Source organism: Mustela nigripes, chromosome 14 (genome assembly GCF_022355385.1).
Source record: "Mustela nigripes isolate SB6536 chromosome 14, MUSNIG.SB6536, whole genome shotgun sequence".
Taxonomy (NCBI): Eukaryota; Metazoa; Chordata; class Mammalia; order Carnivora; family Mustelidae; genus Mustela; species Mustela nigripes.
Genome location: NC_081570.1, coordinates 85,741,614 through 85,769,110, shown reverse-complemented (window position 1 = coordinate 85,769,110; position 27,497 = coordinate 85,741,614). Strand labels below are relative to the sequence as shown.

The 27,497-nt window shown below is 38.9% G+C and overlaps 1 protein-coding gene across 5 annotated transcripts in view; it reads right to left on the bottom strand.

Annotated features, from left to right (window-relative positions):
• Positions 1-27,497, bottom strand: part of CDC14A (cell division cycle 14A) — a 174,543-nt gene that overhangs the window by 96,315 nt on the left and 50,731 nt on the right. For all 5 annotated transcript variants that reach the window (XM_059375515.1, XM_059375514.1, XM_059375513.1 and 2 more), the window contains exon 5: positions 12,589-12,668. In XM_059375515.1, coding sequence (XP_059231498.1) covers positions 12,589-12,668 — 80 coding nt within the window. The remainder of the gene's footprint in view (positions 1-12,588; positions 12,669-27,497) is intronic.

The following is a 27,497-nucleotide window of genomic DNA, read 5'->3' as shown; positions in this document are numbered from 1 at the left end:
ACAATAACCGGTTCTCCAGCACGGTCTGTCCCCTAAAAGATTCAGCTTCCACAATTGCTCAAGTTAAAGCCCAGATGTCTCTCCAGCTCTCATTCTCCTTATCCTGTCTGCCATCATGCTTTGTTGCTTCTCCCTTTTAACTGCCTCTTGCCTGCACAGACTTCTCCTCAATTTCCCCACCACCTCTCAGGTGAACTCCTGCAACAGCCTTCCCACACCCATGCCTCACCTTCCTGATCAGGCTTCTCACAGCAGCCAGAGGATATTTTTTTTAGTATATGTGCTGCCGAAGCGAGGATATTTTTTTAAAGGTAAATCTGATCCAGTCACTTTTCACTGACTTCATTGCGTTCATGGGAAAGTTCAAATCGTCAACAAATACAAGGCCTGGTGGGTATCTGACCCTGCCTGCCTAAGCCTCCTCATATCATGCTCCCACACAATTTGCCCATCACAAGACCTTGCTTAACCTCTCAGATAGAGCCCTCTGCACTCACCACAGGACCTTTGCTCCTGCTGGTCACATGTCCTCCCGCTTGCTTTTGACTAGGTTAGTCTTCAGAGCCCAGCTCACACACAGATCAAAGTCTCTGAGGACAAATCTCAATACCACCCTAGCTGGAGCAGGTCCCCAGCTTTTTTTTTAATGGACTTAACTATAGTTGATATTATATTGTGGCATTCTTATTTGACTCTGCTGCTCTCTCTGTAATAGTCTCAAAGAAGGCAGGATCTAGACATTTTTTTACTCACTCCTCTCTCCCTAGTACCTGACATACTGCCTGGCACAAAATAGATACCGACTAGGCACTTCAATGAAGTAAAGGAGCTTATCAAGTGGTATTAATCATACCTTTATTCTAACCCAGACACTTTGGAGAGACTATACAGAGCTTTTAGAACTTAAATCAAGATACTGATGTGGATAGAAAGTTTTAAAGTTCCACAGTTTTTATTGCAATTATAATTTCCAACTCTTAACTCCTGGTTTGCTTTTTTACTCATTTATCCATGTATTTATTCATTCACTTATCTATACTTACTGAGCCAAATATTTATGGAGTTGAATAAGAGGGCACGTTGTATTGTTACCTCCTCCATAAAGGACCACTGAAGTCCACAGACGTCAAGTGCAGGAGAAGGTATGGGCTCACCACGCTGCCTGGAACAACCACAGGTCTTCCCTATATCTGTCAGGATAGTCTGGCCAAGCATTGCATTAACTCTCTTAAGCAGGTAAACGTAAGGCTGCTCTTCATTCAGGGATAAGTTAATACCCCAAACACCCGGGGTTTCTAATCATTCTTCTCTGCTAAAGAATAAATCATATGTCTCTAGGCCCAATATGGAAGACTAATATTACCGCCAACAGCTGTCTACACACATCCAGATACAAATTTAACCCAGCCTCATGCTTGACCATCTAAACTTCATCTATCCCAACAACTCTCTTTTTAAATGTGACATCCAGCATAATAGTCAACTGAACCACAAAGCAACTATGAAATGATTATAAAAATCCAGTAACTCTGACCTTGGGAGTGGTAGGCAGTCAATAAATACTTGTTGAATGAAAAACTAAATGAATGAGTATGAAGCAGTTGGGACTTTTTTTATTTTTACATTTTTGCATCTATTTTGCAGAGAAGCTATAGAAGAAAAATTAAATTTAAGAAAACAAGAACCACCATGCACAATTAGATACAAAGAGAAAGGGCTTAATCCACTCTTGTCATAGAACTGTCTCCTATGGGTTCCCATAAGTGATTATTGAATATTCAGGAATTTTGAGAGCCCATATCAGTACTGGTGGATGTATTTACACCATAGAAATCAAGAAACACCTTCTACTTACAGAGCCAGTTTACCGACATACCACTGCTTGTACCTAAGCATTCAGACATCACTCAGAAAGAAGCAACCTTGTAAATGTTAACAATGAAGAGATGAAACTGCAGATGAGAGAATATATTCACACAAAGCAATGAGAAAGCATTTCTAGTAATGAGGTTGTTCGAAATGAAGAAAGAATGAAGAACAGAGGTACAGGATTTAAAATACAGAGACTAATCCAAAGAGTAAAAAGAGCTGACAGTAGGGGCACCTGGGTGGCTCAGTGGGTTAAAGTCTCTGCCTTTGGCTCAGGTCATGATCTCAGGGTCCTGGGACTGAGTCCCCGCTCTCTGCTCAGTGGGGAGCCTGCTTTCCCCCCTCCCCCTCTGCCTGCCTCTCTGCCTTCTTGTGATCTCTCTCTGTGTCAAATAAATACATCAAATCATTAAAAAAAAAAGACCTCACAGTAAATGGATGAAGAAATATTGGGGACACTATGATCTACATATGTTTTGATCCTAAAATTCTCTGCCAGTTCTCTGGATAACAAATGGTTAGGAGGTATGCAAATATCTGTAGAGCAGTGGGTTGGAAAGGATCTCAAAGGTCATGAAAGCACCCTTCCAAGCACTGATCTGAATCCCATCTACACAACTGACAGAGGATCATGAGCTTCTTAAGAACTGAAAGTGTGTCCTTTATGTTCTGCATGCCCAGAGTCCAGAATGGTGTTGGAGATATTAAGATGCTGTAGATGTTTGATGAATGAATAAACAATCATTACCAGGAGATCATTAAACTTCTATTCGAACAACTCTAGTGGTTGGGAGCTACTGACCTTTCAAAACAAAAATCATACAAAACAATATTTAGTCATAAACTATGTATAGTAGCAAAAACACAATCAAACTGAGGGTTTTGGAAGGGGGGGATGGGGGATGTGTGAGCCTGGTGGTGACTATTAAGGAGGGCATGTATTATATGGAGCACTGGGTGTGGTACATAAACAATGAATCTTAAAACACTGAAAAAATAAAATAAAATCAATTTTTTAAAAAGTTTAAAGTGAAAAAAAAATCACAGTCAAGAGCTTAATGTCCAACGGAAATATGATGCCATCCACAAAAGAGAGCCAAATATGTAATTTTAATTTCTTTCAAAACCATATTATAAAAAGTAAAAAGAAACAAGTAAAATTAATAAGTAAGGTATTTTCTTATTCTAGTATATCTGAAAAATTATCATTTCAGCAAATAATCAACATAATTACAAAGAAGATATTTTACCTTTTTTTTTTTTTACTACATCTTTAAAACATTTGGACTAAACAAATTTCAAATGCTCAAAAGCACACATAGCTAGCAGTTAGCAGCTAGCTAGTAGCTACTGTACTGGGTAGTTCGGCTCTAGACTATACTGAATGGATACTTGGTAAGTAGACAATGCCCCAAAATACGACACATAATTATCCAAATCATACTTGACTTCCAATCACTGAACAAATCCCTGACACATGTGAACCAGGTCCGGGGAAAAGAAAGAGCTGATTGCTTATTATATCTAAGCCTACAAGATAAAAAAGGTATTTGCTGAGCATTCATGGGAAGAACAAAGCAATCTACCACCAATCAAAGAGCAAAATCAAATGGCTTCATAGGGAAGCGCCAAAAGGTGAGCATGACCACTACTTAACAAAAACCAGAACACAGAATCTCCCACTTTTTAGATTGAAAATAAGGCTACACACTAATCACTCTGTTCATCCAAAGAAATAGATATGTAAAAATTCATCTCTAAATCATGGCTCCAAAGGTCACATAAAGTCAGCAGAATAGACTCTGTCCAGAACTAGCAATAATAGGCACCAAAAAAAAAAAAAAGACCATGCACTGTGCTCAGAGCTTTTTATCAAGATGTGAGTGACACCATGTAACCACACTAATTTTGCTTTACAGATAAATATAGTGGTAAATTGGGGGCGCCTGGATGGCTCAGTCAGTTGAGGGGCTGTCTCTTGACTTTGGCTTAGGTCATGATTTCAGGGTTCTGGGACAGAGCCCTGAATCAGGCTCCATACTAAACAAGGAATCTGCCTGAGGATTCTCTCTTTTTCTCCCTCCGCCCCTTCCCTTGCTCATGCACGCACATGTGCTTTCTCTCTCAAATAAATAAATAAATAAATCTTTTAAAAGTTAATAAATAGTAGCAAATTGCCTTTAGATTAGGTACTGAAAAGACATTCAACAAAATAATGACATTCATTAACGTAAATGTAATTCATTACTGTAATTGTAGTAAACTAATATGAATATATTAAATTAATGTACTTTTCTAAACCACCTTTATCAACTAAGACTGGCTATCAGAAATGTACTATATAAAGAGTACAAAAGCTTGGCACTGACTCTTCTATAGAAACGTCGTAACACAGATCTGGGACCATCAAAATAGGAATAACAAAGAACATCATCTGAACCAACTTTCACAACTCAAACCACTGAAGTACCTGCTGTGTTCCAAAAAAAATAGAATAGGCATAACTCACTTCCTTACGTGTATTTAGTGAGTCATAGAGACCCTGACAAATGGCATTTATTTACTACTTTAACAAGAAAAATCTAATAAAGAGTCTGCTTTTCATAGTGGTCCAAGTTACTCAACACATCCTGGCTGTTGAGAACAGCCTGACCAGTTTGGAATGGATAAGCCATTGACTCCCATCTATTTTCAAAACTCAGGAATCGAGCATATATATCCTCACTATCAAAACTAATGTGGATCTTTCTCATCACACTAAGCATTAAAAGCAAAGGTTTATTAAAGATCCAAGGGGGCAGAAATAAACCCCAAAGATCAAACTGTAAAGCAGAAGGATAGCCATCATAAGGATACACTGGAAAGCATAAAATAAATTTTGTTTCTACATTGTTGATACTCCAAAGAAAAACATGCTAAGGAAAACTGTTCTTTTGAAATACAAAGTTAATTGCTAAATAAACTTTAACAAAAATCACAATATCATATTTAAGCTAACAAATATCTAGTTCAACATTTTCTGTGAAGACATACATTTTATAATTAGATCTAACATCTATCAGCACATGTTTATTTTGCTTTAGAAGAAAGAAGGCAGCCTAATGCCAAGTTCTAAGTGGTTGACCCCTTTGAGCCTTTGTTAAGAGACCTACAAGTTCTGGCATGCCCAGATGGTCCAGAGTAATTGCTTCAGAGACTTCCCACTAAGACTCAGCCACATTAAGACACAGCTCAGCAACAGGGATATCACTAGGGGTCATCCCCAAAACACAACAAACCTCTCCCTTAATACAAACAGTATTGATTCATTTCAATGTCAATTGAAAGGACTGCTGGTGGGAGTTTTGTGGTCCCTCTGGTAAGGAAGGTTTTCTGGCCTCACACCTGTTCTTCTAAGAGAAAAGCTGCAGGTTCCTGTTCATAGTAGATAAAATGCCATTATTTGATAAGCCATCTATTTCCAAGAGTCTCAGGAAATAGTACAAAAACAGCTCCATTAAATGGTAGCATATTATTCTAATCCCAAGCGATCTATTTTGTTCCACACAGGTGTGGATCCGGAAATGTGTCCTAGAGTGTTTCAGAATACTGGTGCTGCCGGATATTAACAGAAATTGGGGTGAGGGAGTGGAAAGGGGTTCAGGATGAAGTACTCTGGAAAAGTCTGCGTTAAACGAAGTTAAACAGGTTCCTTTATTACTCAGAACCATTTAAAATCTTTAAAATGAGAATGTGTTTTCTAAATCCCCAAGAGTTCTAAACTTTTTCTTTGAATCTTTTTATTTTTATTTTTATTTTGCCATGGTAGATCATATAGAGCAGTAGTTCCAACCTTACCAGCATACTGGAATTTTGTGGAAGTTTTTGAAAATCCCAATACCCAAACCCAATACCTTAGAGCAATTATGTCAACATTCCTGGGAACAGAACCCAGGCACCAGCGTTTTTTAAAGCCTCTCAGACTTTTAAAAACCAAATATGAGAACCAACATAACTTTGGGAAATACTACCTCTAAGTTCTAGCCTCCTCTCTAACCTAAAATAAAACAGTCACACAAAAATGCATTCCTGCACCTATCCAGGAGGAGACCTGCAAAAAACCAACACCAAAAAAGAAAAACTAAATAGACAGCTGGAGAGAGAACATTCAATGTCCAACCAGCTTGATTCCAGTGGGTGTCAACACAGCACCCTACCTTAACCTCACCTCTACACCTACTCATTGTTTCTCAAATCCTGCTTTCTATATTTGTCATCAAAACTGGGAGCCTGGATGCTATTTATTATCTATACAGTTAAATTCTCCATTTTATATTATATGTCATAAAAAAGTTGATTTCAGGACATCTATGAGCCATTATCAAATACCAAAAAAACTCACCATGTTGCCCTATTTGACCCATAAACAAAGAAGTAAGTTTTATAAAATGAATTTAAAAGCACAAAAGAAATCAAAAGAAGAGTTATGCAATTTTCCGTGTTTTACAAAGCTGAGCATTTTCACCAACACTGTTTTATGAACATCAGAGAAGGTGGATTTGAAAACCATGGCCATTGACTGCCAAGAAGACAATATGAGAATTCCACTAAGAGTTGGTAGTCTCATGAGGCCTTAGACAAGCAAAATTAAGATGAATTCATGGAACAACTGGTCAATAGTATAGACTATAAATTTGGTAACACAGTGAAAGGAAAAGTACCTAAAAAGATTCACACTAGGCTTGCCAATTCAAACTCTGCTGACTCTGACCCCAGAACTGAACAGCCTCTTGTTCCCTTGAGACCAATTGCCAAGCCAACACTAAAGATGGATGGACTCAAGGAACTGAAGTAGGTGAAAAAATACCCTTTTCCTCTAGTTTTCAGGTAAAGTCACTCTTTCTTTTTTTTTTATAAAGATTTTACCTATTTATTTGAGAGCGAGAGAGAGCATGAGCAGAGGGAGAGGCAGATGGACAGAGAGAGGCAGACTTCCCGCTGAGCAGGGAGCCTGATGCAGGACTCCATCTCAGGACCCTGAGATCATGACCTGAGCCAAAGACAGACACTTAACCAACTGAGCCACCCAGCTGCCCCTAGCCAAAGTCACTCTAGACAAACTCACTGGTCATCCTCAACACAAGCAAAGGTACATTATTGGACACAACTTCTTCGCAATTAAATGAAACTTAATTCCATTAACTTAATGAAACTAAGACTGACTTGCAAAGAGCAACGTCACAACAAACACTCCTTGAGTGTCACACCAAGTCAGAAATTCAACTATCTCTAAAGTCTGCTATAATTAATGCAGTCAAGAACAAGCAGTAAATTGAGGAATTGGGTGGAGGTGGTCAAAAGGTACAAACTTTCAGTCATAAAATAAATACTGAAGATGTCATCTACAACATGATGACTACAGTTAACACGGCTGTCTGGTAGATTTGAAAGCTGCAAAGAGAATAGATCCTAAAAGTTCTTATCTAAAAGAAATATTTTATAACTATATGAAGTGATGAGTGTTAACTAAATTTATCATATAAACATTTCACAATATATGTATGTCAAGTAAGTCATTATGCTGTGCACATTAAGCTTATAAAATGCTGATGCCAATTACATCTCAATGTAAAAATTTTACTTATTTATTTATTTAGAGAAAGAGAGAGTGAGAAGGATCAGAGGGAGAAGCAAACTCCCCACTGAGCAGGGAGCCTCATGTGGGACTCGAACCCACGACTCTGGGATCATGACCTGAACAGAAGGCAGATGCTTAATTGACTGAACCACTTGGTGCCCCAAGATATTTGCTTTATTTTTTTTTTAAGATTTTATTTATTTATTTAACAGAGCAAGAGATAGCACAAGCAGGCAGAGCAGCAGAGGAAGAAGGAGAAGTAGGCTTCCCACTGAGAAGGGAGCCTGATGCGGGCCTCGATCCCAGGACCCTGGGATCATGACGTGAGCCAAAGGCAGTTGCTTAACCGACTAAGCCACCCAGGCGCCCCAAGATATTTGTTCTAATCATGTATGTGTAAAATGTGAAGGAGCCTGCACAAAATGCAATGCACAAAATATAATAGGGAATTACAGATGAAAGACCTGCCAACCCTCTCTAGAAAAATGAGGAAAGCCTTTACAGAAGAGACTGTTTAGATAAATTTTTGTTAAATGAATAAATCTCAAAGAACAACATTATTCAAACTCATATCCAAACTCATTCAAACTTAAAACCCTTTTACTAGAAAGACACTAAGAATCTAGAGAACAAATGGAAACAGGCATTTCGGTCTAAGAAGGCATATAAAGACGCAAACCACACTTTGAGAAGCCCTCAAACTGGTCTTCATTTTTAAAAATTTTTCCTTTTTTTTTTTTAAAGATTTTTTATTTATCTGACAGAGAGAGAGGGAACACAAACAGGGGGAGTGGGAGAGGGAGAAAAAGACTCCCTGCAGAGCAGGGAGCCCAATGAGGGGCTCAATCCCAAGACCCTGGGATCATGGCCTGAGCTGAAGGAAGACACTTAATGACTGAGCCACCCAGGCACCCCTTAAAAATTTTCAACAATAAAACGACTACACTTAAATGAAGTCCCTTTAAGCCTTCTTATTTTTTAAGTAAAAGTATTACTGCAACAGCATATTAAAAAGAAATCTAGACGATGAAGATAGAAGTATAACAACAAATGGTATAAAAAAACTTCATGGATCACAGAATCCAAATTACAAATAAAGGCCAACGCAATGATGGCTGACCCAAACTATAAGACGATTCTTGTTAACATTAGATTAGCCTTAGTTAGTCTGGACTGCAGACTAAAATCAACTCACATCTTACCTCAGCATTAGGAAAAAAGTAAGCTTCTTTAGTCAAATTCCAGAAAACCAGTACTATTCCTTCAACTATATTTTTTACTAAATTATAAATACACCACTTTGTGGTATTTTCTGCTTCAAATGTATGGTTTATATATACATTTAAATTAAGAGTCGGGTTTAGAAATATAGGTTAATATAAACACAACTCTTGATTTCTTAGGTTATCAGAAAGATAAAACTTAGAGATACATTCAAGTTACAGTCAAACTTTTAGCAGGAAACAGGTGCCTAAACCAGAAACAAATGCCTCATCTTTTCATTAAGCATTCTTTTTTCATATAATGAGTACCTTTACGCAAACAGATTACTAAAATCCCTTTACATCTAACCACACACTATAGTTTTCTCCATAGTAGTGTCTCAGTTTCTTTCTTCTAAAATACATTTCAGACCACGTCAATTGAAAAGCTACAACAGAAATGACAGGAAACCACCTAAATGTCTACCCGTCAAGTGGTTACATGCGTTCTTGTATATTTTGTATATTACACAGAAATAATACAGAATGGAAAAGGAAGCTCTCCGTGTATTGATATGAAAGATATCCAAGGCGAGTTAATTGAAAAAAAAAACAAAAAACAAAAAACCAAGGTATAGAACAGTGTATGCAATGGGCTACATTTTGTGTTAAAAATGAAAAATAAGAATATATATGTTAGCCATAAAAAAGAATGACATCTTGCCATCTGTAACTACATGGATGAATATGGAGGGTATCACGCTAAGTGAAGTCAGTCAGTCAGAGAAAGACAAATATCACATGTTTTCACTGATACGTAAATTTTAGGAACAAAACAAAGAAAGAAAGAGACAAAAAAGTAGACTTAACTATAGAGAACAAACTAATGGTTACCAGAGGGGAGGGGAGGCAGGGGGATGGGTGAAATAGATAAAAAGAATTAAGAGTACACTTATGGTGATGAGCACTGAGTAATGTATAGTAATGTTCTACATATCACTATCCTATATATTATTATTTTATATATTATTCTATATATATTATCATTCTATATATTACATATATTCTATATATTATATAGCTAAATCACTATATTGTATGTCTGAAACTAATGTAACATTGTACACTAATTATACTGGAATTTTTAAAAATGTACATATATCTTTATTTGCTTATATGTGCATAAAGAAATTCTGGAAGGATATGGAAGAAACAAATACCAGAAGTTATCCAGAAAAAATTAGAGAGTAAGATCAAGGGTGGGAGAGAGACTTCTCACTGTAAATTTTTTAAATTTCTGAGCCATGTTAATATAAATATATTTTCAAATATTTAAATAAAAATAATTTGGAAGAATAAGCTACAATTATAATAATTATTGCTTAATTCTGTTAGGTAATAATAATTTTCTTCCTATCTTTTCTTCCATTCTGATTTTAATTAGTCAAAAATTCTAGTTCTCAGGAAACAAATTAATTACCTGGCACATAGAAGCTAAACATATAATTATGCTTAAAAGAAGAATTTATTCTTTCCTCCTCTTCCAATATCTTCACCTAAATTAACAATTAAGGATAGCAAGGGTCATCTAGCTCATGAAACAGAAATACATCTCCCTTGACTTCTGAATGGAAAATATCACCAGCATAAAAATTAATATACATTTTCCACTTAAAATTTTTAAACAGTTACATTGTCCAGTGGACCTACTGACTGGCATTACAATTTTCCAAATATTACAGCATTATAATTTCCAGGCGTGTGTTATTTTTCAAACTAACAACCGAAAAATTGCAAACATATTTCCGATTTAGCAAACAAATTGAATAGGCCCTCACTGTCCCAGGGAAAAGGGCCTCAGTGATCCCCAGGCAGACATGGCCCCTATATCACCACAGACACTGTGCTCCTCCCACAGAGAACTTCTGAGGTCAACTCAGAAACCTCACAATGCCAGGGTTTTCCATAGTGCATACCTGTGCCTAATCTGACCCCTCCATTCTCAACACCCTTATCTATCTTTAAAAGCTCAGCTGAGGGGCACCTAGATGGCTCAGTCAGCTGAGTGTCTGCCTTTGGCTCAGGTCATGATCCCCGGGTCCTAGGATAGAGCCCTGAGTTGGGCTCCCAACTCGGGGCTCAGCTGGAGGCCTGCTTCTCCCTCTCCCTCTGCCCCTCACCCCACTCTTTCTTTCTCTCTCTCAAATAAATAAAATCTTAAAAAAAAAAAAAAGGTACCCAGAGACCTTTCTTGCCTTCCATTCACCACGTGAGGACACAAGTCTGCCCCAGTGAAGAGGGCTTTCTCCAGAACATGGACCACCCTGATCCCCTCTCCACAACTAAGAAATACATTTCTGTTGTTTATAAGCCACCGGTCTATGCTCCTTTGTTACAGAAGTCCAAACTGACCAAAATAATTATCCTTTTCTAAAAATTAGAATTGTATTTTACAAAAGGCTTTCAAATTATAGAAGCCATTAGAAGTGGAAGTAAAAAACAAGCTTTGTCTCCATGTTAAAATGCTCCTAATACATATCTGTCACTTTTTATGTGCCCTTCAATAGCTAATTAGTTCATACCCTAGAACTGGAAGATATTTTCCACTCACTACTTTTCTCTGACTTCACTGAGACTATCAAACATTGATCAAGCAAATTAAGCACATTAGGCAGTATCTCCCCCATTCCTCCTCCCAACCTCGACACCACCCTGTGCCTAATTAACACTCCCTCCTATGGCCTGAGAAACAGAAATGAGAATCCCTTGGATCTGAAGGGATTTAGCCTTGATTTATTCATTCAAATATTTGCTAAAATCACTTTCAAGTGTCAGGCACCAGGACCTGCCCTCTGTGAGTTCACAGGAGAGTAAGGAAGACTGACAAAGAGGTCTCTCAAACTTCACTCTTCCTTTCTTTCATTATTGTTGGCAATTATGAGATTAGCAGCAATGAGAAATACATACATTTGTTAAGTGTCTGCCTCTGGCTCAGATCATGGTCTCAGGAACCTGGGATCAAACGCCATGTCAGGCTCCCTGCTCAGCAGGGAGTCTGCTTCTCTCTCTCTCTCTCTCTCTCTCTCTCTCTCCCTCCTCTTCTGCCCCTCCCATTGCTTGTGCTATCTTGCTCACCCTCTCTCTCAAATAAACAAAATCTTTAAAAAAAAAAAAAAAAGAATTACAAATGCTTGTAGATTTGGATACAAAAATAAGCAATATTACAAAATATATATACAATACATCATTTCACATGTATCTATCAATATTCACAATTCTAACAGAAACAACCATTGTGGGAGTTTGGCTGTATGTTCCCTTTCATTTTTTAAACAAGTTCAAGTTTACCTAAAATTTTTAAATGACCTTTTCAGCTGATACTTAAATAGTAGTTTCTAACACTGTAATAAGAAACAGCCTTCCTCAAGATATAAGCTAGATTCATGGGCTAAAAAGGTCATTTTGGGTCCTCATTGAACATATGCCCCTGGGAAGGTACTTTGAGGGTCTTATTCTCTATCCCCAGTCCCCAGTCAGGGCTCACTCATGCCCTGAAGCGAAAGAATAAATGGATGAATCAATGATGTAGAGTACTGAAATCTAACAAATCAAGTCTTCACATGGTTATTAGCTCATAAATCAACCACTCTGTGCTGAAAGGTCAAGATGCAGAAGGAATTCAAGGAGAAAATTAATTCCTAAAAGGAAAATGCTATTTTATTCCTACTAGAGAGGGAGGAAAGAACTCCGCAAAAATAAAATAATAAGAACTACCAACTCATTTTATTCTGTATAACATCGTGGTCACAGTCTTAAGACAGTTAAAAACATGGTATTCCAACCCGACAGTGGCTGCTGTCTAACCAAGCGCTATTAGCCCAAGTCTCCCAAGAGTTATACCTGAACGGAAGGTAGGGGGAGTTTGAGCCAGATAGGAGTGCTCTGTAGGCTTCTTCTGGTGTCTTCTTTAAATAGATTACCTAAGACAGATAAATAGCAACATTTAGAACACCACCAAAGAATGACACAAAACTAATTTAATTACCCACCAAATTTGCATTTCCCTTTTTCCACTTTGACAACTGTCCGTCATGGTGATAATGCTAACCTTTAAAGGACAGCAACCAAGCCACCAAAATTTCCTTTTCAGCTTGAAGCTGAGCTGCCACCTTGGGCTTAGAAACGGGTAAGAGCTTCGAGACGGTGCGTAGACCCATAAAGAGGCCATCCAGGAGTGTTTACAAGGCACAGTGAACGGATACAATGGCAGAGTTTTCCCTTTTGGGAACAGAACAATTCTACTTTCATTATTATACTGTGCACTCCCAGTACAATAAAATAAAGTACAGTAAAATCAAATCACAACACAACAACGCATATGAATGTGGGTAGGAGACCCTCAGGGGCGCCAGAGTGGCTCAGTCGGTCAAGACCCTGACTCTTGGTTTCAGCTGGGGTCGTGGTCTTGGGGTTGTGGGATCAAGCCCCACACTGGGTTCCATGCTCAGTGTGGAGTCTGCTTGGGTTTCTGCTCTCTCTCTCTCTCAACTAAATAAATAAAAATATTCAAAAAGAATTTTTTTTAAAAAGAGCAGTGATCCAAAGGGACACATGCACCCGAATGTTTATAGCAGCAATGTCCACAATAGCCAAACTATGGAAAGAACCTAGATGTCCATCAACAGATGAATGGATCAAGAAGATGTGGTATATATACACAATGGAATACTATGCAGCCATCAAAAGAAATGAAATCTTGCCATTTGCAACAACATGGATGGAACTAGAGCGTATCATGCTTAGCGAAATAAGTCAAGCAGAGAAAGACAACTATCATATGATCTCCCTGATATGAGGAAGTGGTGATGCAACATGGAGGCTTAAGTGGGTAGAAGAAGAATAAATGAAAGAAGATGGGATTGGGAGGGAGACAAACCATAAGTGACTCTTAATCTCACAAAACAAACTGAGGGTTGCTGGGGGGAGGGGGTTTGGGAGAGGGAGGTGGGGTTATGGACATTGGGGAGGGTATGTGATTTGGTGAGTGCTGTGAAGTGTGTAAACCTGGTGATTCACAGACCTGTACCCCTGGGGATAAAAATATATGTTTATATGAAAAAAAAAAGGTAATAAATTCCTCTTATTTGGAAAAAAAAAAAAAAAGAGCACTAGAAAACACACTGGCTTGACCCTCTGGCCCAGCATGATAAACTCATCTCAAAGAAACAAAAAGGAGCTCTTCAAACCAGTAAACAACTTAATCAACATCTTGACTATATAATATGTGCTAGGCACTGTATGGTACTGGTACCTCTCTTGATTTTACATTATGGGGCAAAGACAATAGTTAACAAAACAAACACATTCTGAGATAGGTGCTAAAAAGGAAATAAACAGCGTTCTGGAAAGAGAATAGGAAGGGGTTGCTTGAGGGAAGGCACAGAGAAGGCTCCCTCAGAGACTTGTAGGGTAAGATCTGCAGGGCACACACCATGGAAAAGCAGGGGAAAGGAGGAAGCACTTGCCAGCCAGTGGGAATAACAAGGGCACCATCCTTGCCGAGGGAAAGAGCTTAGTGATCGGACAGAGAGATCCTCAGTGTGGCTGGGACATGGGAAGGAGAACCAAGTGGGGGCCAAATTGTGCAGAGCAGTACAAACCGTAGGCAGACTCCAATTATATTCTAAGTATAATTTAATATCTTAACTTTGAGCTGAGGACATTGGTCCTTTTCCTCTATAGTTTGAATCAAATTTTATCCCCAAAGATCCTCTCTACCTATAATTAATGGCATTATTTCAAAACCCTGTGCATTTCAGCAAGAGTGCCAGGGTCTCAGTTCTTAAAAAGCAGGGACTTCGGGGCGCCTGGGTGGCTCAGTGGTTTAAGCCTCTGCCTTCAGCTCAGGTCATGATCTCAGGGTCCTGGGATCGAGCCCCACATCGGGCTCTCTGCTCAGCGGGGAGCCTGCTTCCCCCTCTCTCTCTGCCTGCCTTCTGCCTACTTGTGATCTCTCTCTGTCTATCAAATAAATAAATAAACAAATAAAAATCTTTAAAAAAAAAAACAAACAGGGCCTTCCTCTTTACTTGCAAATCTCCTTTGAGTTTTAAGCTAGCCCACTAGCAATATATTACATGCATTTTTAACTATTAATATTTTCAGGACGAGAAAACATCTTAATTCTGTCTTCTAAAGAAAGAAAACTAAAATAAATATATAAAATAGACTTAAAGCCTTTGAAAGAAAGCTCTGTACTACTTGACAAGCAAGCCCGACGGTCTGATAGAGACACACCAACCAAAGCCAACTGAACGTGAAACAAGAACAGCCCAGAAAATGAAACCACTGTAAAGAATGATCTAGGCGTGAGTCACTCATTCTACAAGAGAATCACAGCTCTAGTTGCAGCTCCAATAATTAGAAAAATCCACTTAAATCAACCCTGGCTTTAAAGCCCACTTTCAGTAACCAATATGAAAACAGGATTTTGCTGTGCCTTAATGGGAGGTTATACCCTATAAATAGAGACGGTAATAATGCGGTGATTTCTCAAGCCTAAAGATGCAGCACTACTGGAAAGCTGACTACCTCTGCTAAAAGGGAAAGCTGCTGGAAAACGCTTCTGTGTTTGCATGACATAATTAAAGCTCAGACAGCAACCTTTGAAAAGCAAAAATACATTTCCTTCCTCAGCAGCAATTACATTAATTCCCTTTAATTTCAGGGCAGCCATTCTGCAAGAGAGGCAAAAGACGACATGAAATACTTCTTTAACCTGGATACCCCACAGGGTTTAGCTACTCATCTTACCTGCATGACTTAGCACACATGACCCATGTTCTCACACTGTAAGATGAGAGTCTGTTTTTATTTTTATCCCAGTGCTAAATTATTAATAAGTGCAAAGTGAAACCCAGCAGAGGCCATCTAAATTCCCGGAAGGGTCCAGGGGCAGGTAAATACAATGACCTTTTACAACCTGATGATCGGTGAAACGTAATAAATGAGTGCCTTACTGTATGCATGCTAGAATCATTAAAGTACCAAATTTACTTCTAAAAAAGAACATGTCACGAATATTTTTTTGTTAAAGATTCTTAATGCCACATCTTCTGAGATATGTCTCCTATTAAAAGAGAAAGTGAGACAGAGAGACAAACTAGGCCCGACTAAAACTGGGAATAATAAAAACATTTATTAAGCCTTGCTGCTGAGGAATCTAAAGCCCAGAAAGGCAAGGTACTTTCCAAACTCACACTGCTGCTCTTTGACAGAGTTAGAATTCAAAGATCCAACTCCAAAGTCGGTAATCTGCTAAAAAATATAAACACACACAACAGCAGCACAAATGGGGGGCAAAAATTCCTATTCTTCCAAATTCCTAAAACACCATTACACTTGACTTTTTTTTGTTTTTTTTAAGATTTTATTTATTTGAGAGTGAGAAAGAATAAGAGAACGCATGGGAGGGAAGAAGGTCAGAGAGAGAAGCAGACTCCCCGCACAGCTGGGAGCCAGATAGGGGACTCAATCCTGAGACTCTGGGATCATGCCCACTTGACTTCTAAAACTAGGTGACTTCAAACTGGTAACGGTAGTTGTATCTGAAGAACAGGACAAGGAAAGGGACTGGAGGAAGAAAGGAATACTTTCTACTTGACATTTTCTACTATCTCCACGTCTTACATTTTGTACAGACATAGATTAATTTGTTTTTCAAATGTAGAGTAACTAAATCAGTTAAATAGTAAATGTCTACTCTTTTTCAAAATGAAACCAGGGGCATCTGGGTGGCTCAGTTGGTTAAGCCTGAGCTTAAATTGGTTAACCTGAGCCTTAGGCTCAGGTCATAATCTCAGGATCCTGGGACAGGGTCCTGGGATAGAGCCTGTATCTGCCCCCTGCTCAGCAGAGAGCCTGCTTCTCCCTCTCCCTCCTCCCCTCTCCCTGCTCATGCTCTCTGGCTTGCACAAGTGTGCTCTCTTTCTCTCTCTCTGAAATGAATAAATAAAAAAATCTTTTAAAAAAATAAAAATATAATAAAAATAAGACCAAATTTAATATCAAAAATTGGTTGTCAGATATTCTAATATCTCTAAAAAATATTTTCTGAATAAAATGAATTTCAAAGCATCTTCTAAATCTTTTAATTTTCCTTTCCTGCCTCCCAGAGGAAAAACATACATTGTCTACTCTCTCCTCACTAGATATTAGCATAGATAAACACAAACTGAAAGAATCTTCCCAAACTTTTGATAGGTAAAACTAACAAAAGACTTCTGCATAGTGCTTGATGTATGTACCACGCTAAGTTACCCCTGGAGGAGTGAGGACATGCCTTTTATCAAAGTATACCACTCTTGCCAGGAATTCCTAGAAACCTCTCAATAGAATAGCACTGGACAGACACGTTCTTATTTTTAACTTACTAGAAGCTAACCAGTTAAAGTGATTGTGTTGGAGTGCCTAGATGGCTCGGATTCGGCTCAGGTCATGATGATCCCAGGATCCTGGGATGGAGCCCTCCATTAGGCTCCCTGCTCAGCAAGGACCCTGCTTCTCCCTCTGCCTCTCCCACTCCCCCTGCTTGTGTTCCCTCTCTCGCTGTGACTCTCTCTCTCCATCAAATAAATAAAGTCTTTAAATATATATATATAAATAAGTAAAATAAAGTGATTGAGTTTTTGCTTAATTAACTTTAATGCCAGATACCAAGGACCCAAATAATTCTCTCAATTTCTTTACTAAAAGATTCTTTAAAAGCCAGTATTTAAAAATAAATAAATAAATAAATAAATAACCAACCAATGGCTGTGAGGTTTTTATTTAACAATATCACTTAAGTTATGGTACTGTAAGATATAATTTATATGATTTACCAATAAGGCAATGTTTTCTACACTTCAACAAATCATACATCAACTTTTCTAACTTCTGACACCATACATAGGACCATGTATTATTATTTCTCCTTAAACAGACACGATCTTTTAAATCAATTTATTCTGAAGTGTTTTATGTCATTGCTGTTAACAGAAAACCAGTATCATCTGCCATGTAGATTCTAGACATAAATGACTATTAAAATACATAATTTACAATATTTAAAAGTTTGTGCACACCACACATTGAGAAACAATGCTTCAAAATATCATGTTTGGGCTAATTTTATAGAAGAATAGCAGGCCAACCTGGGAAATTAAATAAAATCCTCTTTAAATTAATCCAAAAATATTTCTAAATCACTTCTTTTTATTAAATCCTATGGTCATTAAATCTTTAAAGCCTGTCCAGAAATAATATACATAAATTTCAGAAGCATTTTAAAATTTACAATGGTATTTCTCCATTCAGATCATTTAATCCCTCTGATACATAAAAAGTGATTCTTCAAACAACAAATGACTTAATATAGAAGGGCTAAACCAGACTTTTAGTCACAAATTGGCTGATGGTCTTTCTCTGGGGACATTTGCCTCAGTTCTAACTGTCTTTAGCTGTGTTTTTAGGTGCTATTATTTCTCAAAAAAAAGACTTACTATAAAAGGCAACACAGACACACATCCCATATACAGCTAAAGATGAAACCTGTGCCCCTATTTTAATTATATTTACATTCTGTAACCTGTAAAGCGGAAATACTCTTGAGGATTTGATTTGGTCATCTGAGAGAGTATTCTTTAATTTTGGCATTTGATTTCCTGTTACTGGTTTACTACATTGCTTATTTATAAAAGAGGAAACAAATGCTGAGAACAGCCTTTCCCCTTCAGGTACTGCCACCAGAACACTGACATGATTGCTGTGAGATTAGCAGACTGACCATTTCTGAGTCAATTAAATTTCTTCAAAATAGAGAAGTTACCAGAAAACAGATGTTAAAAACAGTCTAGAAGCCCTAAAATTTACTAAATATGAAAAACTTAAACAAAAGAGAAATTTTCCTTAAAATTTTCATACAGGTAGTTCTAGCATACGCAGAGTATTAAATGGGGACATTACAAAGATGTCCCTCTGTAGAATATGTGCTTTGGATTCTATTCCACTAATTAACAGTCGTGCACAGGCCTCTCTCCCAAGCCCCATATAACTTATCGTACTTGCAAGACAGCAACTGAGGACAGGGATGGGCAGAAGTAATAAGAGAATGTTTCCCTGGTGAAGCTAATCAGTGTAGAGCCCCCACTTAGTTTGAAAGCACTGCTCCCTCACTGGCTTCTCCCACCATCCCCGTGTCTGTCATCTGGAGTTCCTCCCAGTCCACCAAACTCAATCTCAAAAGTCACCTGTGACCCTGGCCTCTCTATTCCATTGTGTCCATCCTCATCCAATCAATATCCAGACTGATTCTTTGTCTAAAGCCTCTACCGCCTGAGTGGCTGAAACAGAAGATTTGGGGACAGAAAGAAAAATATACAAGTATCTTCTCAATTTTATAAAACCACCACTTAAGTTCCCTCCAATGACCTGAGAGAGAGAGGCTCAAACACGTTAAGGGCCCTAAATCTTTAACTGCATTTAGTTTACCGGTGAATCTGCATTTGACCTTTCTGTCATGACTATACCATCACCTTATTTCAAACCCTTCTTACCACACTCTAGGTCTAACAAGGTTTCTTTCTGCCTCCCCTCCCGCTTCCTCCAGCAACTCTGGAACAGGACTCTGAGAGTCTCAATCCTGCCCAAAAACCCCAGCCAGACTGCCCACCCTTCACCAAGACAAGGTGCCAACTGATGCCTCACCATTCCAGAAGCATACCTCACACCTTCATCTGAGGTCTCTTCTGGGATACTCCAAACCATCTACGCTATTAAAATCCTTCCTATTTCATCAAACTTAACTTGAATACCACCTCTGCCATGCATTTTCTTCTTACGCTCAGAAACCCTTCCCCAATTCCTTAGATTCAACTATAAGAATGATAATGACCATGATAACGACGGTGATAATAAAAAGTTACAGGGTGCATACTATGTGCCAGGTACTATTCTAAGCACTTGACATAATTTGGCTTAATAATCCTCTCACAATCACCCTGAAGTTGGTTCCATTATTAACCCATTTCCATTTATACATGAAATGCTGAGAATGGGTTGCTCAAGGTCGCACAGCTAGGGTGTGGTGGAGTCAGGCAGTCTGGCTCCCCACAGCCCTCCTAACCACTTCCTGATGGGCTCCTGACAGCTCTGTCGTAATTATTTCCCTTTAAACCCAAGTATAAAGCTCCTTAAGTGCAATAGACATGTTTTTATTATTTTTATACTTTTATAAGCCTTACGATGCCTCCTATCAGATAGATGCTCTGGGAATATATGTTTAGCTTTAAACATGTAAGGTTCTACAATGCAGCCACCCTGGAGAGTTAATTTAGCTTAAATAATAATCAAGTGAATGAGACTTTCTAAATGTGTCCCTACAATTTTAGTGATAATGCCCAAGGGAGCTAGTGAAATTAACTTTCAGAGCCCAGTTATTTGAGAGCATCAGACAAGATGTGTAATCAATTCTTCAGTGATGTACTAAAAGAAAAGGTAAGACAGATACTGATTCTACAAGTAAGAGCTCTAGCTCAGATGACGTGCATTAGCTTATACGAAGTATTTCAAGGGTCCAAGCACACTGCCTAACCCAGACATTCACTGTCCCAGTTCTCCTGTGTCTGTTTGGAATCTACCCACTACCACTCCCAATACCTGGTAAACGGCAGGAAGCAGGAGGTGGAAGAGAACATGCAAGTCACCAAGGATCAATGTGTCTGTACTTAACTTAATGCTTACAGTTTTGCAGGGGAACCTGCATACACACCAGGACATGGGGACAGTCCACAACCTCGTTAAGGAACTCAAAACTGCTGACAACAAGGGCTCTAAAGATGACTGGGGAACGGTCGGCAAAGGACCCTGACTCGACTCAAGCCTTCTTTGCAACATGGTCGCGTTTAGATGGCTACCTCTTCCCTTCCTTGGGACCACAGCTCTAAGCCACTTTGCTAGGGCAGGCTTCTTCCGCAACCTGATGAGATCAGGCCCCTCCCTCCATTCTCAAAGTGCACTGCCTTCCTCCCTCAAATTTTTACCCAAGTTAGTCTTCCAGAGTGATTTCAGTCTATCTCCCTGGCTAGACTATAAGTCAAGCAGGATGTTTGCCTCTTCTCTGTGCTCAGGACTCAACACTGCCTGGCACGTGGCCCATACTCAAAAAATGTCTGATGGATGCACAAACAAACAGCGGAGAGAAAGGGTGTGTTTTATGTGAGAACAAATGTGACATGGCCACAGGACATGGATCACCTAGCTAGATAGAGCATAGGTGATCAAGTGCAGTGGTCAGGCACCCCAAGTCCACAGCCAAGCTGCCTGGATTCAAATCCAGGCTCTTTCACGGAGCCATATTTCATGAATTCTCTGTGCTTCTACTTCCTTACCTGTAACATAGGGATAAGCACTGTAACTGCCTCATGAGACTGTGGGGAAGATTTAATAGACTGATATGATATGTAAAGTGCTCAGATTTGTATTAAGCACACAGCTCTTCCATAGCAAGGGACCACAGAAAGGAGATAAACTTTGGTCCCAAAATATTTCTTTTCTCCTTTTGACCCGTGAATGCACGGGAATCTGGATCCACGACTGTTACTTCTGACCCCGGAGTCCTAAGGCCTGTCTATGTGTACAAACATCGAAACATGAGGCTGTAAATGTCCCCCATGATGGCTAGATACTAAGACTGTAACATACAGACCATCATTTAACTCTGTCCTCTCATTTTAAAGTACCCATGTTGACCCTATTCTCGGTCCTGCCTCTTCAAATGGCCATATGCATCTCCTGGTGCCTTAGAACCAACAATCATAAGATAAATGCTGTGAGGCATCTGGATGGCTCAGTTGGTTAAGCGACTGCCTTCGGCTCAGGTCATGATCCCAGAATCCTGGGATCATGTCCTGCATCAGGCTCCCCGCTCAGTGGAGAGTCTGCTTCTCCTTCTGAACTTTTCCCCTCTCATGCTCTCTCTCACTGTCTCTCTGTCAATAAATAAATAAAATCTTTAAAAAAAAAAAAAAGATACATGCTGTGGACTCTGTTTTATCAAACCCATTGTCAAAATACCAGAAGATCCTTGAGGTGGCCCACATCTTTCCCCAACAAAGTACATGTAGCCAGAAGAGAACTGATGCTGTACTCATTTTTCCTTATGTGAACTTCTCACGAACAAAAGAATAAGAACAGTAGGCAAGGTTTGTTTTTAGGAGAGGAAAGCAATTACCAGTAACTAGCAAAGAATGAGCCACCAAAGTCCATCGAATGAACATCTACAAAAACACACCATGAGGTGAGAAACTCTGCAAAGAGTTGAAACATAAAACTTTTAAACAATGAATTTTGGAAAAAAAAATAAAATTAAAAAAAAAAAAAGAAAAAGGTTAAAAAAAAATACCTTTTAAAGTCTCTTCCTTGGCTCCCAACACTTTGATTCTCAGACTTCTTTCTTTTTATTTTATTTATTTATTTGACAGTCAGAGATCACAAGTAGGCAGAGAGGCAGACAGAGAGAGTGGGGGAAGCAGGCTCCCCGCTGAGCAGAGAGCCCGGCTTGATCACAGGACCCTGGGATCATGAACTAAGCCGAAGGCAGAGGCTTAACCCACTGAGCCACCCAGGCGCCCCGCATGATTCTCAGACTTCTTAAGTGTCAGGGCACTTAATTTATAAACCACTTTTTCCTGAAGATAGCATTAAGTTTAACCGTCATATGCAAGCACAAACAAAATGTCTAATTTTACTCTTTTTAGCAACATTTCTCTTCTTAATCATTTCCTTTCATTATAATCAGTGACTAAGAAAACAATATCAACATTAAGCTTTAAAACTTAAAAAAAAAAAAAAGAAAGAAAGAAAAGAAAGCCAAACATCCCACAAATGCACATTGATTCTACTTTTGTTCTCATTGTTTATGGAAATAAAAATATTCAGTGTTAAACAATCACTTACAAATTAGATAGTTAAGTCCGATTGCAAACCAGAAAAGCAACTGAATATTTAAAACAGCCTTTATTTTATTCAGTCTATTTAAAATCTGTTGTACTGAATAGCCTAATTAAAACAAGAATGAATGCACCTTGTCTTTAACACATTATAAAGCAAGGTGAGTCGTTCTCCCTGTTCTTCCAGTTTTAAGTCTATTATAAATCACAGATTATGAGGCCTGCAAAGACAATGCATTTGCTAAACAAATACGGAGGCCACACTAAGTCTAGAAGTCAGGCAGAATCTGATGCCAGGCCTCCATCCCCATCACTTATTTCTGCCCTAAAAATACTTAATACTCATCTGCATCCATAAGAGAAGGTCTAGGGATGACCATACTCTTTGGCTGACATGATGTTAGTTCTGAAATAGTCTCAACTTCATCTCTTTACATTTTAATTTGAATTCGAGATTTGATACACAGTGGACTTTATTTATTTGAGAACTCATTTTTAGAACAGAAATACTATCTCTGCCTCTTGTGGGCGTGAAGAGAGTGAAACCAGTGGCAGCTCCTTTGATGGGAAATTTAGGAAGATCGTAAACAACATTAGCCCTCTGTGTCTTCCTAATTTGACAGGAAGTGGAATGTTAGCAGCCTGCAAAGATATTCGCCCAGAACTGACATCTACAGTCTGGATGAACACACATCCCTTACTAGCCGATCTCAGTAACACTTCAGGCTTCTCCTGTCTGGAGACGGTTCATGTTCCAACACAGACATCGCTGAGCTGCTTGGACTTCATTGAACTAGCTCAGCTCCTTATTAAAGCAAACCAAGGAAATGCTAAACCAATGTTCTTAGCACGCAGAAGTCTAAAGAGCCCCTTTTAAAGGGGAAAAGGAAAAAATATTTGGTCCCAAGAAAACCTGAGTCCCTAGTCTCACACAAGCTGAGTATAATGCTGTTATGGTACGACACACAGGTAAACATAACCCTGTGACACCGTCAGAAGCTAGTCTCTATAGGAAATAGAAAAACAGACTCACTCCAGAGCATTAATTGAATAACACCCTCAAATGGAATGGTTCCATGTCAAAAATTCCTCATGCTGAGTTTCACGGATTATTTCTGGATATAGCATGAATTTTATTTCATAAAACCTCTCAAATTAAGAAAGAAAAGCAAAAACAGTGATATGTTCCTTAAAGCAAGGACTGAATTTGATCAGGCTTAGAAGGAAAAGACCATGACTTCCTTTATGATGAACATGTAGATAACAGATCTACAACAGACCAAGCATCAATGTTTAAATTCTCTTAACACCTATAACCAATTATAGAATGTCTTCAACTTGTAGCTAAATCATATTCCAAAAGTGTATTTGTAAAGGTTAAATTTAGATCTCTGGAAATAGTTTCCCAAAGATAAAATCTTATGGTTGTCCATCTCTTAGGCTAGTCCAAAAATGATCATGGAGTCCATGATAATCATTAAAAATAAATAAATCATCTAAAATAAACTGTGGTGGAAAACATGATTTCAAAGACTAAAAACTAAAACTAAATAATTAAATTAAAGAGGCATGTTTGCGTTTTAAATTTTCTTCCCTCAATGCTAATACTTGAGGAAAGCCTGGATTAGAAAAATAAAACACAAGGAAACCAACGCACATGTTTTGAATGACTTGAAAGTGAACTTTGAATTATTTCAAATGCTTGACTGGTATTTTAATGTATCTAATTTCACTTCAAAATGCAGAGTTTTCCTCAGTATTTGGCATTATGATTAGGACTGATTCCAAATCTGAGGCAACAGGAGTCGTGGCAAATACAAGAGGAGAAAGATTTTCTTGCTGTAACCAAAGGGAGATAATTGGGAAAGAAAGTGGATGAGAAAGGTCAGAAACTTTCAGGACAAACACAGGGGGAAGACGCCAAACTCACCAGGAATGGAACCCAACCAGGGAGGGAAAGCAATATGACCAAAGTATGGCTTGCTTCCTCTGAACTTTCAGCAAATTATAGCAGCTTAGGCAGAGGTAGGAGGTAGACCAGACAACTATATGTATTCATTTTAGTAACTAGAGCAAGCACCTGAGGGACAAAAAAAGAAGCCTTTTTGAATATAGGCATCTTATCCTTTTCCACATTGAAGAAGTTTTGTCGAAGAGATGTTATCCAAACTTCTAAGACAGAATCCACATAGCATGTGAACTAAATCTCAGATCTAGAATCTCCTAGTAACTTGTAAGCTACTGTTCTTTGAATTGACTCAAGAATAGAAAACCAACAATGAACACAAACAAGGAACTGGTTGTTCTCTTCCAGTATTTACAAAGATTTGTTGCTTAGAGAAAGCAGGAGAAACAAGAGCTTTGCCCATCAGTCAGGTGTTTGCAGAAAGGATTCCAGGGCCATTTTTCTGAGTCTTAGTCCAAACTGTTCAAATATATGCCACAGGACAGAACTGTCCTTCAAGAACACAATGGAATTAATCATTCTGAAATGTGTATAGATCTTTTAAAGAAGTAACCATGTTCCCTGAAAGTTAATTCCACACACAGTACAACTGAAACAACTGAAGGCGATTCCACCTTAAATAAAAGTAACTTAAATCCAACCAACAGATCTATTGCATGCATAGCCAATATATGTAACATATAGGATGTCTATCCACCTTCCCTGCACCTACTGGAAATTTCCCTCCCCTTCCAGCTCACTGCTGTAGCTAAACCTCACTGCTTTCAGAAAGCCCCCTCCTTCACTCTGCTCGGGGATTTCATAAGCTGTCTGTTGATCAGCAGCAAGACTGGAGGACAGATTTACTCGTAGTAAGGAAAATAAGGAAGGAGAGAGGAAAAGAAGTAGATGAGCAGAGAATTTGCCACAGTTTTATACACAGGTGGTTCATTTCTTCATTCAGGAAAGAATTACTGGTACCAGACACCAAGAACAAGTCAGATATATTCCTAACCTCAGGAGTAGCCCTTTTACATTACTTCCTATCTTCTTTTTTTTTTTTTTAACTTTATATCTTCTAATAGAAGCCAGGGATCCCCAACTTCGAATATGCCTCAGAAAAAACCTTCAAAGCTGTTTTAAGATATCCTGATTTCTCTCCCCAGAGATTCTGATTCACCAGATATGAGAAGTCTGGCCTGCGGGTATTTCTGACACAAAATCATGGTTTAGAACTGCTGTTATAATAAGTCTTACAGAAGTGAGGCTAAATACCTGAATTCTATCACAGAACTACAAATACATACTATTTCATTAGCTTTAAGTGATAGTTGATAAGGAGGCCAATATTCTCTGTGAAATTCCAAGGGTACAAAAAGGCTTTGCCTATGCCCTTGACAACCCATGTGACAAATCTACTTCTTCATTCATGGGTCTTCTAGTAGGGTCTGAGTTATATTTTAGGGACACAGAAATGAAGACAGTAGGGAAGGCAGACATGTAAATAATCAGACCATTACGGCATGGTAGCATAAGAGAAATCTGAAACCCAGAGCCAACTGTACTATGGAGAGCTTTAAGCAGAGTACTGAAAGATGAGTTTTAGAAGTCCTTTTCAGGAGCGCCTGGGTGGCTCAGACGGTTAAACATCTGCCTTCAGCTCAGGTTATGATCTCAGGGTCTTGGGATCGAGTCCCGAATCAGGCTTCTTGCTCAGCTTCTTGCTCTCCCTCTGCCTGCTGCTCCCCTGTTTATGCACTCTCTCTCTGTGTCAAATAAATAAATATTTTAAAAAAAAAACAACCTTTTTCAGTGCAGAACAGATCATTTCAACTCTCCAACAGCTTCCCTCGTGGAGAATAAAATCCAAACTCTTCCCCTCATACAACAGCCCTGCCAGAGACCTCAACCCCTTTTCCCCTGTGTTCCGGCCACCTCAGCTTTCTCTTGCACCCTCGGTCATACCAAGTTCATTTCCACCTCGAAAGGCTTTCTACATCCTATTCCCTCTGCCTAAAATGTTCTTCCTCTTCATCAGATTAACAGTCATCACCTCAGGGAGGGTTTCTCTCAACTCCCAATCCGAAGCAGCCAGCCAGTCGCTATGCTATTACCACAGAGTTGCTGTCCCACGGCAGAATATAAGCTCAATGAAGGCTACAGGAGCCCTCTACTTCCCTCTTTCGACTAAGCTAACAGATAAATCACAAAAATCCAAGTTTTACGCGTGAGCAAGTCAGAGTCAATTTCTGTGACATGTAACCATAAAACTCAAATTATGACAATACTGCTTTTCTACATTAAGGAGCCAATGAGGAAAGGAGGAGCAGGGAGAGGAAGGTAACAAAGCAACAGGAGAGAAGTGATCAGAAACAGAGGGAGCAGAAAGGGGTGGAAGTAGCAGGGAAAAATCAAAGATGAAGGGGAGCCACATGGAGAGAACTAGGAGTGGTAGGTGAGTAACAGCCATAAATGGAAGCCAGGGCAAAGTGTAAGAGAAGTGAAACTGGTTATTTCACACAGTGGTGCTAACTGGGACTCTCAGCGCCTCGCCTCCGTAAGCTGGGGGCTGCTAACGAATGGGGAAGAAGGATGGAAATGCCAAAAGGAAGGGAGTTCTGGTCCCTCCCTGTTCTGTCTCTTGGGTCAAATTCCTTAATTTCTCTGGGTTTCCTAGTGCAGTCAGGAGGAGTTGTGGGGAAGGGTAGGAGTGGGCAGGCAGGGCAACGGGAGGATCTCTCTCTAAGATCTGTCTGCTTCTGGAACTTAGGGAAGAATCACTGTTCTGTACATAGTTCCACTGGAGCAATTCTTCAGAGGAGAAACTATTGTTGGAATTGCTAGAGTAGATACTTTAAAAGCCAGAAGCCCATCCT